Raw genomic sequence first — 19286 nt, 5'->3', positions numbered from 1 at the left:
TTTAAAATCCTTTCATTCCTCCCTCTCAAACCATCCTCCCCAACGACCTTCCTCATTGTTCTTCAGCCTTGCACATCCTCCAGCTACTTCCCTTTCTCCGTGCAAAGCTATCCCAACTACTTCACTGAGCCATCCTGCCCGGATGAAATCACGGCCCCTCCCTCACCTGGAAGTGAAGCACAAAGTAGAGCTTCTCACTGTGCTGCATTCCCAAGTAGAATTGCTCCCCCAGGGTATGTCTACACTGCAGCTAAACACCCCGCGATTGGCCCACATCAGCTGACTCCAGCTTGCAGGGCTTGGGCAACGGGGCTGTTATATTTGTGGTGTAGACTCAGGAAGGAAACTGGGCTCTGGGCCCTTGTGACAGCGGAAGATCCCAGAGCCTGGGCTCCAGCATGACCCTGAATGTCTATGCCACACTTACAAACAGTTCCGTAGCCCAAGCCCAATGAGCGCAAGTCCGCCGACACAGGCCAGCTGCAAGTGTTTAACTGCAGTGTAGACATACCCACTTAGGGGGACTTTCTCCAAGCACAACAGGGTGATAGGTATGTTGGTGGAAAGAACGGCCTAGGCTCAGGGAAGACAGCATTTAGTGACTAACAGCAACACTCACTGCTACGCGGTTGTGTTCTTTCCCCCACCCCCAACAGACATCGTCCAAGTGATTCACTCGACAGTTACCATCAAAGATCTCAAACTCGTCGTACTGCTTCTCGCTCAGGAAGTACTCGATGGTGAGGGTGATGTTGTATCCGGGCTCTACTTTGATCACCCAGGAACAGGTCTGGAAATGGGGGTAACGCCCCAAGTAGCTCTGGCTGAGGATCACGCCGGTGGAGTCCGTCAGAACCTCATTCATCAGGCAGTGCACTAAACAAAACCCAAACAAGAGTCCACAGAAAATGAGACCTCATTTCAGGGGCCAGAAGAAAATGAAGGCCAAGGTTTTAAAATGCAGGAGCTTAAAGTTAGGCTACAATTTCCAAAGTGGTTTGAAGGGACAAGGCTCCTAACTCCAAGTCCTAGTTGCTTGCTCTAATTACTAGATCTCACAAAACCTCAGAAGTGCTTATACCAGAAGCAAGTGTTAAATAAAAGTTTGGTGTAAAAACAAACCAAAAAACTAACCCAAGAGAAACTGGAAGACAAACACACAACAGGATCTTTATTTATCTGTACATCCATCCATCAGCAATTGTGTCTAATGCTGTAGTTAGTGCTATACTTGGATTACAGAAAACAGCAAGAGATGTCCAGAAGGGACAGTGGATTCTTTCCAAATCCTTAATCCCATTAATGATTTTTTACCGCTATAAATTGGTGATCAGATATAATTTAAGCAATCTCTTGGCTTGCAGGCTAACAACCACCAGTAAATAACTAAATGATGGCCCCCTCCCGCCCCGTTCTCCCCTTTAGTTCACACTATTAGAGAGAGACAAAGCTATAGAAAAATCTCCCATTATATAGCAAAAATGTTCAGATGGAGGAAAGACGATGAAGAGAAGTGGAAAAAAAACTATCACTAGGAAGCGATAGGATAAATAAGGTAACAGGGTTGCATCTTTGGCATTCCTCCTGAGTAACAGGAAGGGGTGTGATGCATCACACTCAGGGCATTCAATTTTCTCTTCTTTAAAGCACTATGTAGTACTAATCCAGAAACTGCACCTCACAGACTCTGCCCTCAGGAGGACTGCACTTAGCTGCAGTCAGTTCCTCGGTGCTACGGGGGTTCGTGAATCACTGGCAAACGGTCAGAGAGGGCTTTTTGTCTCTCCTAAAATAAGGATGTTTGGATTGTGGTTTTAATGACTTCACAGATGTAGCCAGGTGTCTGCTATGTCAGAACAGTGCCCGGAAAGGCTTTGTCCGGGCAGTGACTCGGGGAAGTACTTACACTTATGCTTAAAATTAAGCATGTTCTCAAATGCTTTCCTCAACTGAGGCCTCAAGGCATAACGCAGCGCTCCCCAATGCTAGACAAATTCTACCAGGAGGGGTTGAGAGCCATCAGCTCCCACACATAATTTCTCAAATCATTTCTCAGATGGATACTGTCATAAATTAACTGATAAATATTTTACTATTCACCCTGCTTTGCTCAGTACCTGCAGCTGACTAGACTGAGTCCCACGGCAGGAGAAGAGCCACTCCCTCACTATGGTCTTTCAGAGAGAAAAGCTTTGCAAATGTGTTGGGACCCAGGCCAGTTACCTTCGCAGGTTGGGGGTGGCCCTCCAAACTGGAGATGAGTCCCCAGCTTGCATGTCAGGATTTCGGTTCCGGTCAGGGTGAAGCCAGGGAGGCACTGATACCTCACGATATCACCTGGAAAGAAAGACAACACTCTCAGCTGGCAGAAGGTTTGGTTTATGAAGGATGAAATTCACAACCCTATGTAGAGTGGCCAGTACAAAGCTCAGGTACCATTTCATTCCCACTGTAGCCATAACACTTCCCTCTGCTATTTCAGGAGATTGCTCAAAGGGCCTGATTGCAGGGGACCCAGTGCATCAATCACACAATTCGCCTATTCTATAGCCACAGACTACCAATCCACAGGGGTGAAATTCACCCACGTGCAGCTCCACTTAATTCCCACTTCAACCATCTTTTAAGGACTTCAGTGAGACACGGATCCACTGCACATCAGTGAATTTGACTGAGAGCCTGCAGACATACCATGACCTTTCTAACAGCCAGTGCCGCACAGTGCCCCAGGATCTGAGAACCCAGCTCCTTCTGGCTCTCACACCAGTACGGATCCTGCAACCAGAATTTAGCTGGCCATGGTGTTCATAATGCGCAAGACAGACACAAGTCCAGCTGGATCCTCCCCTTAGTTATATGGGGATAATATGTGCAGTATAGATAGATAGATTATACAGGACAATACAAGTAAAATGTGGCACATGCGGGTCATATTCTGAGTGGGGGTAAAGCAGTGTCACTCCACTGATTTCAGTGGAGCTATGCTGATTTACACCAGCTGAGGATTTGACCTGGAGGAGTAGATACAGTGAATGAGGTAGCTTTTGATCATGGCTACTTTTCTGGCTGCAGACATACTTTAAACACAGACACGACACTGACAATTAAAAAAAGAGGAAAACTTTTGTTTGAAGCCTTGCGGCCTGCTGCCCACTGCGTTATTATAATCGCCTTAAACATCTTAATGAGGCAGGACAGGATTGAGGCAAATAGCTCTGTAAGTTTCTGAACACGGATGGGGCTTTCCTAGGAGATGCGTCCTGGCAGTTACACTAGTGAGGATAAAAATCCTAAAGACTATCAAATCCAGCTGATTCAGTGCATAAGCCTATCACCAAACTGGGGCAAGTCTTCCAACCCCCCATACTGAATAGTGCAGAATTAGATGCATTCCGGGGTTCCTCTGAAGCATAAGCATTAGAGCCAAGATACCAGCTAGAGGGAGCTCTCATCTGTTCTGATGCAGCCTATCCTATGGGGATGGGTGTGGGGGAGAAGATACCTATGTTAAATTCTTCATTCTCAGTGATGATTTCGGCATTGGGAACAATGGTCGGAGGGCGGCATTTGAAGAGCTGATAGGCTGAAAAGAAGGAAAACCAGTCAGTGCATGGAATTGCTTCCAACGGGATGTGACTCGTCGGGATAAGGCATGCACATGCCTAATAACAGCTCAGTGTGGTGTAAGGATCTGCTTCTCTGAAACAAACTGCCACCCTGCGGCGTGGAGAACCCAGCAGTATCGATCTCAAGTTACTTATCTGGTCCCCATTACCCTGAGCAGCTCACAATCTTCCATCCTCACAGCATCCCCGGGAGGCAGGGCAGTGCTATTGTTCCCATTGTACAGATGGGGAACTGAGGCACAGAGTTGCTAAATTTAGTGGAAGGTCCCACAGGAAGATTGCAGCAGGACCCATGTCCCCCTAGTCCCAGGCTAGCCCCGTAACCCCTGGACCATCCTCTCTCTTTCTTGGTAGGGTCGTGGCTGAGCCGTAGTTTACACTTAACACCTTATGAAAATATCATCCACTCCCTCCCTCCCCAGTATGTGAACCCCCATTATCAGGACTGTACAGTTCTGGCTCAGGCTACCTACATTATCCCAGCTTTATTCAGTCCCTGTCAGTGCCTGCTACATCCAGAGCCACTGCTGAAATAGCCAATGGATTCCAACCTACGTCCAACCTACCTGGTTTCTGAGAAAGGGCAGGTGAGGAGATGCAAGACCCCCCCCCCAGGTATTATTACAGTGTTGTTGTAGCCATGTTAGTCCCAGGATATGAGAGCAGCAAGGAGGGTGAGGTAATATCTTTTACTGGACACACCTCTGTTGGTGGAAAGAACAAAAGCTTATGAGCTTCACAGAACTCTTCCTCAGGTCTGGAGAGGGTAACCAGAATGCCCAAGCTAAACATAAGGTGAGACAAATTATTAAGCATAAGGAGTTCACACATATTGTAGGAGACCACTTAAAATGAAGTGGGCAGTTAACACCTCTCCAGTCATAGGACAATGGAGAGTTAATAGGCAGCAGGACACTAAAAAACATGGACTTGTTTTCTGCCTGGTTTTCTGCCTGTTACAACAATTTCTAAAACACCCTGCTGTCTACTAACTCCCCATTGTCCAATGACTGCAGAGGACCCCTCGCCCCACCTTGTCTCTCGCTGGTCCTTGGGATGGTGTCTGTGTCGAGAATCAGCACCATGGAGAGCACACGATGCAGCACCTCTGCTCCCAGGAAACAGGTGAATGGGAGGAGAGTGAAAGGAAGAATACTATATGATGTTGGGCTGTGGCAATTTGTTCACAAGAACATCTTCCTCATCAGTCTTGGTCTGCCTAGAATGCCATCTATAGCACACTACACACCTTCCACGCCCGAAGTCACTGGGAAGAAAGCTCTTTATTTGTATGCAAAGAGTAGAGGGCTTAGTTCATGGACAGATAAAGGGTGACTGGTGTTTACTGAGTGACTCCTGTGCTGAGGTGATGGGATCATCCACAGAGTCTGGGATACTTCGTGGAAGAGACTGGGCAACCTCAATTGGATTAGGTCAATCTGGGAATAACCAGGATGGGTGGAAATCTTGTTCTGCTCTCCAGCTAACTGAATAACTCACAATGAATAATTTTTCTGAGAATTTCATCTTTGGTCCCTGCCCTTGAACTGAGATTGCAAAATTCACTGATTTGTAACTTGGAATTATTCATTGTTTTATTCTGCAAATAATTCCTGGGATGCAGCTGGATTAAACTTCCAATGGAAAATATTAAAATTGAAGAGGCAGGTTGCAGTGTACAGTGTAACTTCCCTGGTATGTGATGTAAAAACAATAGTGCAGGTTTGAACCAGATGTTTAATTCTACATTTCTCAGCTGGCGCTGTGTTGGTGAAATAAAGAAGCCACCCAGCCAGGGAACAAAAACAAAACCGTTTGATTTATGAGCCAGGCCAAACACAACAAAGAGCAAATTTTACAATCGAACATACAGCCTGAAATGAACTATCAGCAAATATTCTACAACTTGAGCAAAATAATTTGCTGCTCACCAACAGATGCTCGAATCCCTATGGAGATGAACACACAAGGGATGTGAACATGGTTAAAACATCTGCTTTTGGATCTGAGTAACTCTTCTTGGAAAGCATTTTCTGAGGTTAGTCCTATTCTATTATACTCCTCCCACCAAGCCTGGGCCACCATAAACTTCTCTGCAATTGGTGTCAGCCTGCTAAGACCAGATGTACATGATCCACCTACTAGAGAGGAGCTAATTTTCACTAATTCTACAAAGCTCGTGGAAACGGCAGCAGATGAACAGTGTTCCAAAGACTTTATTATAATGTATTTAGATGCCTAAATTAGGATTTAGTTGCTTAACTTTAGACACCCACTCACCCCTCTCTGTGCCTCAGTTTCCCCATCTATATGTTTGGGGTACAACAACCCTCCCCACTTCAGTAGAGAGGTTGTGAGGCTCAATTAATGTTTATAACATGTTTGGAAAGAGTTGGATGAAAAGGGTGATTTATTTTTACCCATGCACAGCCTACGGGCAGTGCATGGCCCAACGTTTGCAAAAGAAAAAAAAATCCTGACATCATAATGAGCTAAGCTTGAACAGAGAAGATCAAAGGGAACTGTCAGCTCTGTAATTCTGTGAGATGCCTTCTATATAAAGTTCTTTGCAACTTATCAAAAAGTTACAGTAAAATGATGAGCTAATGAGCAGGAGAACAATGCACGTTCCAGAGATCTGGGCAGTTTAACTGCCGAACCTGTCACTTCTCCTGCAAAGCTTCTTTGGTCATGGAGGAATAAAAGGGGTGGGGAGCAAATGGGAGTGAATTTCCCATCAGCCATTTTGTCAAGCTCCCTGAAATAAACAGTTGCTTGAAGATTCCAAACCTTTGTTCCCCTGAACACTCCGCCTCTGGATAAACAACAGGTGCTTTATTATCGCCAACACAAAACAAGGAGAGGGAGAAAAAGCCCCAGAAGAAAGAGCAAAGGTCGGACAACTGTTTTAATGGCAGAAGCATCTCTGCAAAGATTTATTTTAATTGAAATAAAACTCCACGCTAGCGGTATGTCTGTACTGCAATCGGGGAGTGTGACTGCGGCTTGTGGACACACCTGAGCTAGCTTTAATCCAGCTAATTTGGGCTACCAGAACAGGGAAGCAGTGGACGCCTGGAAGCCTGGGTGCTTAACTCAGGAGGTGAGCCCACACTGAAGTGTGGGCTGCAGCTACTTCACTGCTCCAGTACCCGAGCCAGCGCCATTAAAGCTAGCTCATGTATGTCCACCCTGTTGATCTCAGTGTAGACATAAGTGGCAGACTGGGCTTTAGGCCAAGATTTTCAACAGCGATAGATTATTCCATTTTGGGGAGCTCAATGCGAGCCACCATAAAGGGGCCTGATTTTCAGAGTCTGGGTACTCAGCACTTTCTCTCAGCGGCCCCCTTTAAGTAGGTGGTACCATGGTGGGACTCAAAAATCCCAGGTTCTAATCTCAGCCCAGCCACTGACCTGCTATGTGACCATGCGAAAATTTCTCTGCCTCTGTGTTCCCTCCCAACCTCTGCCTTCTCTATAAAGACTATGAACTCTTTGAGGCAGGGACTGCCTCTCACTAGGTATGCACAGCGCCTAGCGGGAGGAAGCTCTGATCTTAGCTGTAGGTGCAATAGTAAAAGAGAGAATAATTTCCTTCCCTTTATGTCAGAGTGGAATAAAGATTCCAGAGTCCAAGGCTGAATTAATCCCCTTGATTGTGGAATATAAAAAAAAAAAAAAAACCCGGCGGAAATCCAAACAACACACCTAGGAGAGACAGAGAGAAATGCTATTTGCAAGCTTTAAAATGGATGTTTGACAGTGGAGAATAAAAAAAAAAACCCCGACAAAAATTAAATTAAATGCTATTTTAAAAGTGCTTGACAGCATCTATTTAAGTGGTGAGATAACCTAGCAATTGGAGCATCAATTTCTATTCCTTAATGGGCTACATTTCAATACAGGGCCACGACTAAGTTGGTTTCAGCATCTGGATAACACAGCACTGATAAACCTTCCTCTGAAAGCACCCTGATGTGCGTGTTTGAAACACCACTGAGACCCACCCTTGAGTTACTGTGCCATAAACACCCTTTCCCATCACATTCACACATCAGGTTCTTGGGCTGTAACCTGGAATAAGCATTTCATAATAGGTGCAACGTCATCAAGTTTCAAGGATGCTGCCAACCATTCAGCCTCCCTGAATCACTCCTTTTCCAGGAGATGCTTCCCTGTAGGTGTTTAAAGGGGGAATGGTTCCCGTAAGCAGATGATGCTCATCATTGCGTTGGGGAAGATATTTAATGGGATGTCTTGTGTGCCCAATCTAAGCAAGTCTGTGCATGCACAAAGAGAAAAATTCTGCTCTCAGTTACATCGTGGCAGACCCAGGAGAAACGCTGTGGAACTCAGTGGACTTTCTGTAGACTTACACTGGCATATGGTAGGCACTGTCAATGAATCCACTCACTTTGGTCAATCAGGGAGCCACCTGCGAGCAAATTTTCTGCGGTACCATGTGCAACTGATCCACTGAAGTATACAAAGCTTGTGCAGAATGTGACCCAATGTCTTTTTATCATGGTGTTTGCACAGAGAAGAAACACTGCAGAGCTGTGGCTAGGCATTAATAGTAAAAGCATTTAGTCCTCCAGAGAGATGGTTGCAGAGCATTAAACAGAACCCAGGCCTTGTGCCTCCCCCCCACACTACGATGAAGATTAGCACTGGAACTGAATGATTTGGAGAGGGCTAAACAGCCGGCAGTCAATCTTTAAATACTTTGTGGAAGTTGGGTGCTCAGGATGAGGGTGAAGGTATGAGTTGGTAGAAGGAAGGTGCCTGAGGCTGAAATGGGGATCAGATGAGTGGAATGAATATTGGATGATTCAGCTGCTTATTTCCTTGTTGTTTTCTGGTTAGCTTTGGTGGGATAGGTGATCTAAGCAACCTTAATTCCATGAACACAGCTGCAGACAATTTCTGATAGGTCATTTTTAAAAAAATGAAAATTCTCTCTGAAATTCTGAATTTCAATGAAAAAATAATGGATGAAATGTATGTGCTTTTTTTGCATTTTTCAACCAGTTCAATCAATGAAGTTTTTAGCCACAGTTTATACTGAGGTTCCATTTTTATGTATTTTATAAAGCGGTTAATAAACTAGTAATAGATGCTTTAATAGATAGTTAAGCAACTGCTCCTGAGTCCAATTGCTCACAACCAGAGTTTATAACTAGGCTTTGCACAATTTGATTTTTATCAGTTTAAATATTCACAATTGTGCAATATGGACATTGAGATTTTCTTCTGATTTGTATCCATTTAAATTTTCACAATTGTGGGAAATTATTGGGGGGGGTGTCAGATGCTGTGGGGCTAGACACTAGTTATTTGAGGATAGCAGATGCTGAGATTCAAAGAGTTAATGCTTTACAACCATTAAAACACAAATGGCCAAAATAATAAAAGAAAATATCCTTAAATCAAACTCTAATAAGTTATTGAGCAGGATGTTTCTTACTTTGCCCAACTGTAACTTCAGTTATTATCAAAATACTTTTTAATCTGTGTACGGTGAAATCGACATTTCGTGACATTTACCGATAAAAGTCTAATCCTTCCAAGCCTGCTTATAACCATCTATAGCATCTTCTGCTGAGGTGCTTAGATACATACTACTCATGACCAGAACATGCTCCTTAGACATCTGCTTGGGCCTAATTATTAGGCCTGACCCGGACCCAAGCCCACCCAACCTGATCCAAGAGGGTAGAGTCATTTTCAAACCTGACCGAGCACCGACTCTTGTCCCTGAGCCTGGGTCAGCGCCATGGCTGCCTGCTGCCCATGGGGTCGGCTGTCCTCCTATGGCTTTGGCGTGGGCAGCAAAGTGCTGTGCTGTGCGTGTCCTGCAAACTGAGCAGTGTTGGGATTCCTTGGCACACTCACTGTGCACACTCATACACACAGGGCACAGTGAGCGACTGCACATCAACTCCCCTGGCAGCAGGAAAAGAGCTGAGCTGACCCGATCAGGTCTGGTTGTTTTCCCAACCGACTCGCACCTGACAGTTATAGTGGGGTTAGGGTGGGTTCAGGTCAGATGCAGGGCTCAAATGCTTGTGACATCTTATTAATCACTTACTCGTCCATTATAGAATTATAGGGCTGAAAGGGACCACAAGGGTTATCTAGTCTAACTTCCCACCAAGATGCAGGACTTGTGTCTAAACCATTTAATAACAATACCTGACTCTTATGCAATACTTATCTTAAGATCACAAAGAACATTCAGAAAAATAACTTTAATATAAAACTTGAATATAAATATATTCTGGTGGGCTTTCACTCTAGTAACCCTGGTCTCTAACTCCCAGTAAAAGAAGTGTCAATTGAATTGCAGTGGGATTTATGTACTGCTCCCTTCCATTGTCAGATTTTCTGTATTTTTTTTTGCATAACTGTTAAACACACATCTCTTGTGCATTAATACACACCTTATTGTGTTTTGCAGTAATCAGGCAATTCCCCCAGAAGCCTAGCAAAGATTCTTTAAAATTAGCCTGGCCATGTAACACTGGCCTTTCCATTATCGGACATAATATTTGGTGTTCTGTACAGACTGGCATGTAACTGATATTAGACTTTGTTGCAGTTGTTACAAGTGAATTATTGTGGTGAGTGGAAGGTCCTGTTCACATTTTCCGAACTCCCAGAATTGTCACAGGTTCTTGTTTGCTAATCCAATTTAAAGTTGGACTCTTGTTTAGTGATGGGGTGAAAATGCTCTTATTTCAGCGTCATACCTAACATTTCTCGAGCATGCGCCTCACTCAGACGCAAGAATCCCCAAATAATTTAAGGAATCATTTCTCTCACTGGGAAATGAAGCCACCTCTGGGCTGGAACGTGACTGTGGTTTAATAAAGCACATCACGGCTACCCAACCAGTTTAGCCTGGGATTGGAAGAATACCACCATATCCAACTGAAATTGCAAGCAGTGGGAGTGTTAGGGACCAAAATGGATTTACACAAAATAGAATTTGCCCAGGAGAGCAGTATTAACAGTTGTCACCTTGTGAGATATGCCATAGGATCTTTCACAGCTGCTAGTTTGCAGGAGTTTGATTTGTGCTCTGATTATCAGGAAGTTGCTGATATATTTCTACCTCTGCATGGTGTATACATTCTTCCTTTGCATGTGCAATTATAAGTGTGTGCATAAGGCAGGCATTTGCACATGCAAAATTGCACAGAGACCGCAGGTCTCAACTTTCTGAGAGCCAGACCCTTTATGATAGGTCTCATCTGAAAGATGGTGCTTCAAGCAGCAGGGTATTTTTTGTATCTTGCACTCTAAATAGTTCCCTTTCACGAGCATTATTCCTCCTCCTGATGACCCACAACTGGCCCAGACCCCTCTACATCCTGCAAAATTGTGGGGCAAGAAGTTAAAACACAGGCTGCTCAATGAGCAATACAGACCATAGAAATAGATAGCAAAGATCCCTCCGTTGGCTGCATCACTGTGGAATTTCATCAAGATCTGATTAGAGGAGCTTTGGGCAGATTTCTTCACTGAGTTCCCCGTGAACATGCCCAGCTGTGGGGCTGTTTGCTGTGGTCCATCCCTGAAAGCACAAGTCAGAAAGAACACAACCAAATTACACCTTTCCCCATATCCCAGGTTGGGACCAGCCTCTTGGCACTCCGATGCACACATACACACAACCTCCTGTTCTTTCCTGCCCTATCTTTGTTTTCACACCCCAATCTGCGACATTAGGTTTCCCGTGACTCCTTCGGCAGCCAATAACTTCACTTCCAGAGTGGTACAAGTGGATTCGTCCCAGGTTGGCCCATATAATTGCAGGCAATAGGGACTCCAGATGTGACCAATAATCTGCTTCTGAAGAAAGGCTTCATCTCCGCCTTCTGAACTTTCATCACCTGCCTTTGGAGAATTAAGGCCAGATGTTCCAAAGAGCTCTGCACTTCGGTGCACAGTGGATGCTGAGCTCCTTCTAACGTCCAGCTCCAACAGTGCGCACTGAGCACTTGAAAATGTACCTCTGAGCTCTTTAGGAGGTTTGGCCCCATGTGCCCCCCTCAATGGACCAATGTGGGTGGAGTTATTGTTGTGCCGTGCATGACTTATCCTCCCATCTCCTAAGGGGAGATGAAGATCCTACCCTGCCATGCTCCTGGAGCCAAATTCTCAGCTGATGTAAATCAGCATAGCTACACTGACTTTGGTGGAGCTACGCCCATTTACACCAGCTAAAGACCTGGCTCCCGATCTCTGGGAGCTTGCGTTTGAACCCAGCTCTCCATCCCTGATGCAATGCTGTGCCCTTGCTCTGAGTGAAAGTGTTCTTTGATTTCACTTTGGACTGTTCAGCTACTTATGTCTGATGACAAAGCAAAATCTAAAGAGGACACCAGCAAATGTCGTATTTCCCCACTGTTCTATATCTATCCAGTACCACAAAGTCGTTCTGCAAACGAATAAACAAGCCTGGGAAAACCTCTGCTGGGGAAATCTGAAGCGAAAGGCAATTCCTATTATGCTAGTTTGAACCAGATTCATTTCCTCTAAATTCAGCTTGAAGGAAAGACCCCATTTGCCATTCATAAAAGTATCCTCTGTCAAGCCCCTTTGGCTGCCAGAGAGATTTTCTCTTATTTCGTTTAGCAGAGCATTTCAGAGATGAAGGGCCGTGCTGAGGAGAGAATCCAGCAGGAGGAGGTTACCTGTAACCTAACAATGTCCAGTCTCAGCTGGGATGATGTCCTGCATTTGCCCCCAGCAGAGATGCAGCGTCTAGAGAGAGTAATTGGGTCAGACTGGATGCAAGAGGGCTGCATTTGTTTAAACTGCGCACAGTATGGGTTTGATTTCTTTGTTTTTGAACAGGTGGTGATCACAGAATTAGGACTCGGAGAGACTCACTGCCACTCAGTCGCTAGACAGTATTTATCCTCCAGGGGCCAAATCTTTGGTCGGTGTAAACGGCATAACTTTAATGAAGTCAATGGGAAAAAGATGGTGAGAGCTCAAAGTCACTGGAGCTACAGCCAACGTACATCGGCTGAGGATCCATCTACAGATCTTTGTCCAGTCCCACATGAAGGGGGTTTCCACCAGTTCCTTTAGGAAACCAGACCATGTTCAGTCTCATTCCCCTTGGGGACTTTTCATTTGAAATCCAGCCAGAGTTTTAGGTTAAGATCACAGAAGCTAAGTTTGGAGAAGATCTCTCAGCTCATCTTGACCATTCCCCTAAGCCAACACAGCACAAGGTTCTATGGAGAAAGGGCCGATCAGATACAGAGCTGATACTTACTAGGCCAAATTCCCATCACTCCTAGCTATATTCCAAACCTCACCCTGAAGCATTCTTCTCCCCCCCGAATGCTTCATAATGGCCTCGTCCAGCAAAGCACTCAAGCACTTGAATAACACCATTGAAGTCAATGGAACTTTTCCCGTGCGTGTGTGCTTTGCTGAACGGGGGCCCAAATCCCTACAGATCAGGCAGACAGACCAACCAAGTCAGCTCTCATGCTCCCGCCGAGGCACCCACCAGATGGTGATGAAGTCATTGTAGGGCTCCGTTTGCAGCAGTGTAAAGTTGAGATGAATCCCATACCCTGCAGGCACCGTGATGAGCCAGGCGCAGTCCTGGGAATTGGGGTACTGGTTGGGGAAGCCTGGGGAGTAGATGGTGCCATTCTGGGTGGTGATATTTCCTCCGCATGGGACTGCACGGAATTAACAATGAACAGAAACACAAGTACAATTAACAAACCCCTCCTGGATCCCCTGCCCCTCTTTGCCTTCCCTCCCTTCCTCCCCTTGCGGTGAACCTCCTCCCTCCAGCTGAGCAGAGATGGATGCACAACTCACTCCTGTGCCCAACGATGCTGATCTCCTCAACCCTACTGGACGATTCAGGGGTGATCCGAGAATCAGAGGCTGATCCAGATGTCTAACTATAGCTCCCAGCTCCCCTCAGCCCAGAGGGCTCAAGATAAAGGCAAGATTTAAACTCCACAGTGTCAACAGGGAATAAGCCAGCACTGAGGGGCTGCAGTGACTGGTCTCAACAAATACACGAGATGACAGAACTAGAGCAATTAGACAAGACAGCGGTTGTGATTACACATGGATCCAACCCAAAACCCTGGACTGAACCCAATATGCACGTTAGGAATCTGTGGATCCTGTCCCAAACTTTTCAGCTCCATCCTGTTACAGTAAACCCTGCTTAGTGCCTCGGGGCTGGATGGAAACAATCAGAGGCTTTTGGTACCCAGTTGACAACCAGGTGCGCTGAGAAACCACACCTTGTGCTCCAATCCAGGGACTAGGGCTCACCAGCTGTGTGTACCCATGGGGAACAGCATGCTCCTGAACCTGTCAGTGGGCAAAACTATCCAACCATAAATACCACGACCTGGGCCAGAGCTGCTGAACAGCTGGTGTTTTAGAGAGCGGATCGGAGAGCAGGGGTGGGGGTTATTAGTAGTTATTATTTGCATGACAGCAGCACCTCTACCCTAACTGAGATCTGGGGCACACTGTGCCGGATGCGCCACACCCCCCCACGAGCTTGTAAGCTAAACAGTCGGGACAAACAAAGAATGGGAGGGAAACAGAGAGGTGATGTGACCTGCCTAGAGACACACAGCCGATGAGTGGCAGACAGGGAACAGACCCCAGGCTTCCTGAGTCCCACATCTAGGCTTTACCCACTGCATCATGCTGCCTCTCTAGGACGCAAGATTTCTGGTACAGAACGTTTTCCAATCTGCTTGGAACAGCGCGGGTGGATTTGCAGCGCGTGATTAGCCCCCTGCAGACAGGACTGTCTCTCACACCTTGTGCGCCTGATTCTTCTCTTGCTTACGCACAGCGTTTCATGCCGGAGTTGCTCCATTGACTTCAAGGGAGTTATTTCCAATTAATGGTGTAAATCAGATCTGAGGCAGGCCCTGTGTATTTAGTGCCTAATCCCGCTTTGCCTGTTCACGTGAGCAGTCCAAGTGAGAGTGTGTATACACACACACACACACACACACACACTTACTTTATATAACAAGGATGAGATTTGCAAAACCACCTTGGAGATTGGGATGCTCAATCCCTCTCAATTGTAATAAAACCCGTGCAACCCCGTGACTCCCAAGGGAATCCCTTCAGTAGCTTTAGAAATCTCAGCCTCTACTGATTTATTTCAAAATCACTGCTTCTCTTACAGTTCAATGGACTTTTCGCTGTGACCTGCACGGGAAGGGGAGATTGATGGACGAGGGCAACTATTACTCACGGGCAGCTTCTATGCAAAAATAGACAGCGATTGGTGGTTGTGTTTAAGAAAGAAAGTATCTGGAAAGGGAGCGTTTGCAATGATATTAATAGTGCTAACAATCCAGCGTGCACAGTGACTCCTCAGCAAAAACACCCCCCCACCCACAACTGGACTTAACCACCTCTTCCTGTGCCTAAGTATGTGGCCCCTGAAGCGTCACGTTTAGAAGTACTGTAGGACATGCCAATTGCTTTGTACTCCCTTCCTCGTGGTGTAGCAGGGTTCTTGCTAAAGAAAGCAAGCAGGGATGAAAGACAGGGCTGGATGGAAAATGTGGGCAGAACGGTTATTCAAATACCTTAGGGGCTCGCTCCTGCTACCTTCAAGGCACAGTGAAGTCAACGAGCATTGAGGGTGTGCTGCATCTGCAGCTCAGCCCCTTGCAGGACGGAGCGCTAATGGGCGGATATTCAGCCACATCTGCAGCAGGTGTATATCACCAGAGCTCCACTGAAGTCAACTGACACCAGCTGAGGATGTGGCCCTCTATGTTTTATGTCCTCTAGGGCTAAGGAGTCTTGATTCAAAAGAGAAAAACAAACGCAGCTCCCCAATACAAGGCAAGTTTGGGAGCAACTGGTCCAAAGAGACTGGTAGAAGCCATCCTGCTTACAGGGGGAATCATCAATAACCAGGCTTGCACTTCTTAAGGTTTCATATAAAAGACCCCTCTACAGTAAACTGCACAGAACTCAATCTCTCTCTCTTGGAATGATGAAAGGCCAAGATAGCCTTGCTGGGGTTTGAACAGAGAAACTACACATTTCAGACTTGATGTCAAGAACACCAAGCCATTCACTCCGGCTAACACCCTGAAACCACTCTTGGAAATCAGAGCTGCAGACACAAGTCTTGCAAATGGAGCCTCTTGCTAAGATCATTAAAGAATTCCGCCTCCAACAGGGAAAGATTCAGCAGCATTTTAGTGATGCAGCCATCGCTGCATAAGGGAGACCAGACTGCGCATTGACACAACCCTACTACTGAATCCCGATAGCTGCAAGGGTCTTTTCTCAGCAGGGGCTCAGCACAGTGGGGGTGATTAAATTTACTTCAGCGCAGTACTGGGTGTTGCAAACACAAAGTGCGGAGCTGATCAAAGCCCCAGTTCTTTACCTTAGTTATTTAGCTGCTCCGACACATCATAAAGTTCTGACTTTGATAGGTGTTTGAATGGGAAAAAGGCAAAACTTATTTAGAACAATAAAACACTGTTTGAATCAGGCTCAGTGTCAGCATGAAATAGCAGGCTGGGAAAGAAGGAAAAGTTAAAAAAAATAGAAAGAAAACCAGGCAGAGAATGCTGGCCCTGTGTGGCCATAAACCTGTCCAAGAGCCGGCAGTAATTTCTCAGGGGTTAATAAATCAGCAAAACGATGATGGTTTCTTAGCATAAGCAGGGAGCACAGATTCTGAAGTTGCCACGTGACAGTGCTCAGGGAAACGTGCTCTGTGGGGAGCTTGCAGAGAAGACAAATCAATGCATTTGCAATGTGGAGCCATTGTCCCTGGAGAGGTTAAGAATGGATGAGACCTGGGTTCTAATTTTTGTCTCTGCCACTGAGTTGCTGGGTGACCATTGGCAAGTCACTTGAACGCTTTGTGTTTCAGCTTCCCTCATCTGTACAATAGACTTAATAATAATACACAAGGCAGTGGAGCTGAGAGGGTTAGATAATTAATATCTGTGAAGCCCACTTCTATCCGTGGAAGACAGGCGCTATGGGCCTGGTTCACAGAGGTTCTGACAATGGGTGCTTTAAGTGCTCAGCACTTTCAAAAAGCAGGCATGTTTTTCTCAGGGCCATATACTGCCTTATTGCACAAGCACTACTCCCACTGACAGTCAGCGACGGAACAAGCAAAGAACAAAATGCTGCTAGCCAGAGAGGGGCTTGACTCATAACCCCAGATGCAAACACACCCTAACTCTGGAAGATGAACCCAGGTCTGGGTGTGAATTTCGCCACTCGCCCACACCTCCCAAAGTGGGCTGACCCCAACTCACTGATCCTAACACTACCAGGGTCGAGACCTGTAGCCGTACGACACAGCTCAGGCCTGTCTCTAGCAGCAGCTTGTGTTTCCAGAGAAACTTGCATCCTGTAGGATCACAAAGCACTTTAGGTTTTACAAATGTAAAGGGCCGTGGTCTGTACAAACTACAATGCAATGTAGCTGGCTCTGGGGTGAGACAAAGCAGCTGTTAAACAGTGCACAGCAACGCTACACAAAGGCTTAGGAAAGGAAGAGCTATGCCCTCGAGGACCACATGCATATAACAAAGAAACTGCAGACCATATTTTTATCTCTTCTATTGGATCCTCCACTATCACTGAGCTGCTGTTCTGAGCTTGTTCCCTTCCCACTAATCAGCATCGGCACAAAGCCAGACTGCATATGAGTTTGAATGAACCTGAGTCAGCAATCTGGGCTTTGACCTAGAAAGAAGGTGGATTTAAAATACCAAGGCAATGTCATTTCCTCCTTCCTCCCAGCTGATCCATCAAAATCAAAGGCAAGCAAGTTACCAGAAGCCAGTACTGAGCAGACTCCTCGGGCTACCCAGAAAATCCCCATGATATTCAAAGGTGACCCAATAAAGACGTACCTTCACACCTGGGCAGTGGGTGGTCCCAATTCCTATTGGTCCCATGCTGACATGTCAGGACTGGGTGGCCAATCAGCTGGTATCCAGGAAGGCACTCAAAAGATACGGACTGGCCAACATTGTAACCGGCTCCTCTCACAATGCCATTGGCAAAAGGCTCAGGGTCAGGACACTCTTGGAGTTCATAGGCTGGAAATACAATAAGGAGACAAGTTCTGTATTTCATGCTTTCCTCTAAGGGCTGGAGTCATTTTCCCCTCCTGCCAAGGGTTTCGTAGTGCTCGAGCCACCATCCTCACCATATCTTGGCTGTCACTCTAGAGGATGGAGGTTTAATGCGTGCAGAGGAAATGGGGCATGGGAGAGACGGCCAAAATGTCACCCCAATGGACAAAAATCCCTAGATAAATGCATGTCCTATGGCAGTAAATACCCCTTTCCTCCCTGCTTCATAGCTGGATTTAGGACCAGAAGGGCTTGAAGCTATATAAAAGTGGTCTGATCCGGGATGGCAATTCCCACATAAAAATCTACCCCTTGGCATGATTAGGGATTTCGGGTGAAATTCTGGCCCCACTGATTTCACTGGGAATTTTGCCATTGACTGCAGTGCGGCCAGAATGCCACTGTTAGATTCTTCACAATGCTTGATGGTTTTGGTTTGGTTTCGTTTTGGGGTTTTTTTTTGGTTTTTGGTTTTTTTTAAGAGTGGTGACTCTATAAAGGGTTTAAAGAGCCAAACATTCTTCTGATCGATAGCGATTAGAAAATCCTGCTACTTGTGGCAGGCATGGTCACGGAGCAATGGGCCCCGCTCTTGGTTTATCCTGTCTCTATGAGGCCTATGTCCACTGGGTCAACCCACAGCTTGCTTCTAATGGGGGAAATCTGCCAGGTTTTTCAACAAAATGGAAGTGGTTTTGGTGATAAATGGATGGCAGTTGGCTAACATGCGCTGCCTGTCACGATGAGTTATTATTGGTCAGCACAGCCAGATCTAATTTTCATAGCAATTTCCATGAGATTACCCATGGTGCCTTGGACTGTGCTTTTCCCCCTAAATCGTACAACAGCGCATGAGTTATATGGTATACGCACGGGAAAGCCAAAGGAAAATTAATGTTTTCAATTAGGTCTGAGTAGCTGCTTTTAGTGCTATTTCTGGGGAGTCTGCCCTTTGCCAGCCTTTGGCTGCATCACAGGGACAGAGAGATATGCTCTGCCTTTTCCACTCATAGTTTGCCTCTCTTCTGTGGCGGCAGGATCACTCAGCTCCCAGCTGCGGCACATTGAAGTCCATCTCCTTCGTTACACAACACACAGCTCCCCTGCATGACACCTGGTCCCTTCAATGCTCGAATCCCCCAAGGACGGGGACGCAGAGAAGGCCGAGTGTTTTGGGAAATGTAGTACTCACGAGAGCTCCGGATTGACAGCCCTGCAGACTCAGATATACACTGACCCATTCCGCTTGAGGTACATATAGAAATGTGGCTGTTTCTAGGTATATAAATGGAAATCTGCTTCTTTGGTCTGCTCAGCTCTTGGCTTCTTTTAATGAGGCTGCCAGTGTATTGCAATGACCAATGTGCCCCTCCGCAGAGAGGCCAACAGGCGAATAAGCCATGAGACTCAACAGCCTGAGAGACGGCCCCTCCAAAGGCACATTGGTCAAGGGACATTGTGAGGGGAAACAGCACTGCTGTTGCCCATGCTGCAGCTGG

The 19286-nt window shown here is 46.2% G+C and overlaps 1 protein-coding gene across 1 annotated transcript in view; it reads right to left on the bottom strand.

Moving 5' to 3' along the window:
• Nucleotides 1–19286, bottom strand: part of CSMD2 (CUB and Sushi multiple domains 2) — a 544659-nt gene that overhangs the window by 71966 nt on the left and 453407 nt on the right. Inside the window, exons 42-47 of the mRNA XM_084652534.1 lie at nt 17563–17751; nt 13164–13341; nt 11062–11207; nt 3503–3583; nt 2224–2337; nt 688–876 (exon numbers count right to left, since the gene is read on the bottom strand). Coding sequence (XP_084508660.1) covers nt 688–876; nt 2224–2337; nt 3503–3583; nt 11062–11207; nt 13164–13341; nt 17563–17751 — 897 coding nt within the window. The remainder of the gene's footprint in view (nt 1–687; nt 877–2223; nt 2338–3502; nt 3584–11061; nt 11208–13163; nt 13342–17562; nt 17752–19286) is intronic.

This window comes from Lepidochelys olivacea, assembly GCF_965140295.1.
Source record: "Lepidochelys olivacea isolate rLepOli2 genome assembly, chromosome: 19".
Lineage (NCBI taxonomy): Eukaryota > Metazoa > Chordata > Testudines > Cheloniidae > Lepidochelys > Lepidochelys olivacea.
The sequence above is the reverse complement of the archived record's forward strand: the minus strand, read 5'-3'. Positions and strand labels throughout refer to the sequence as shown.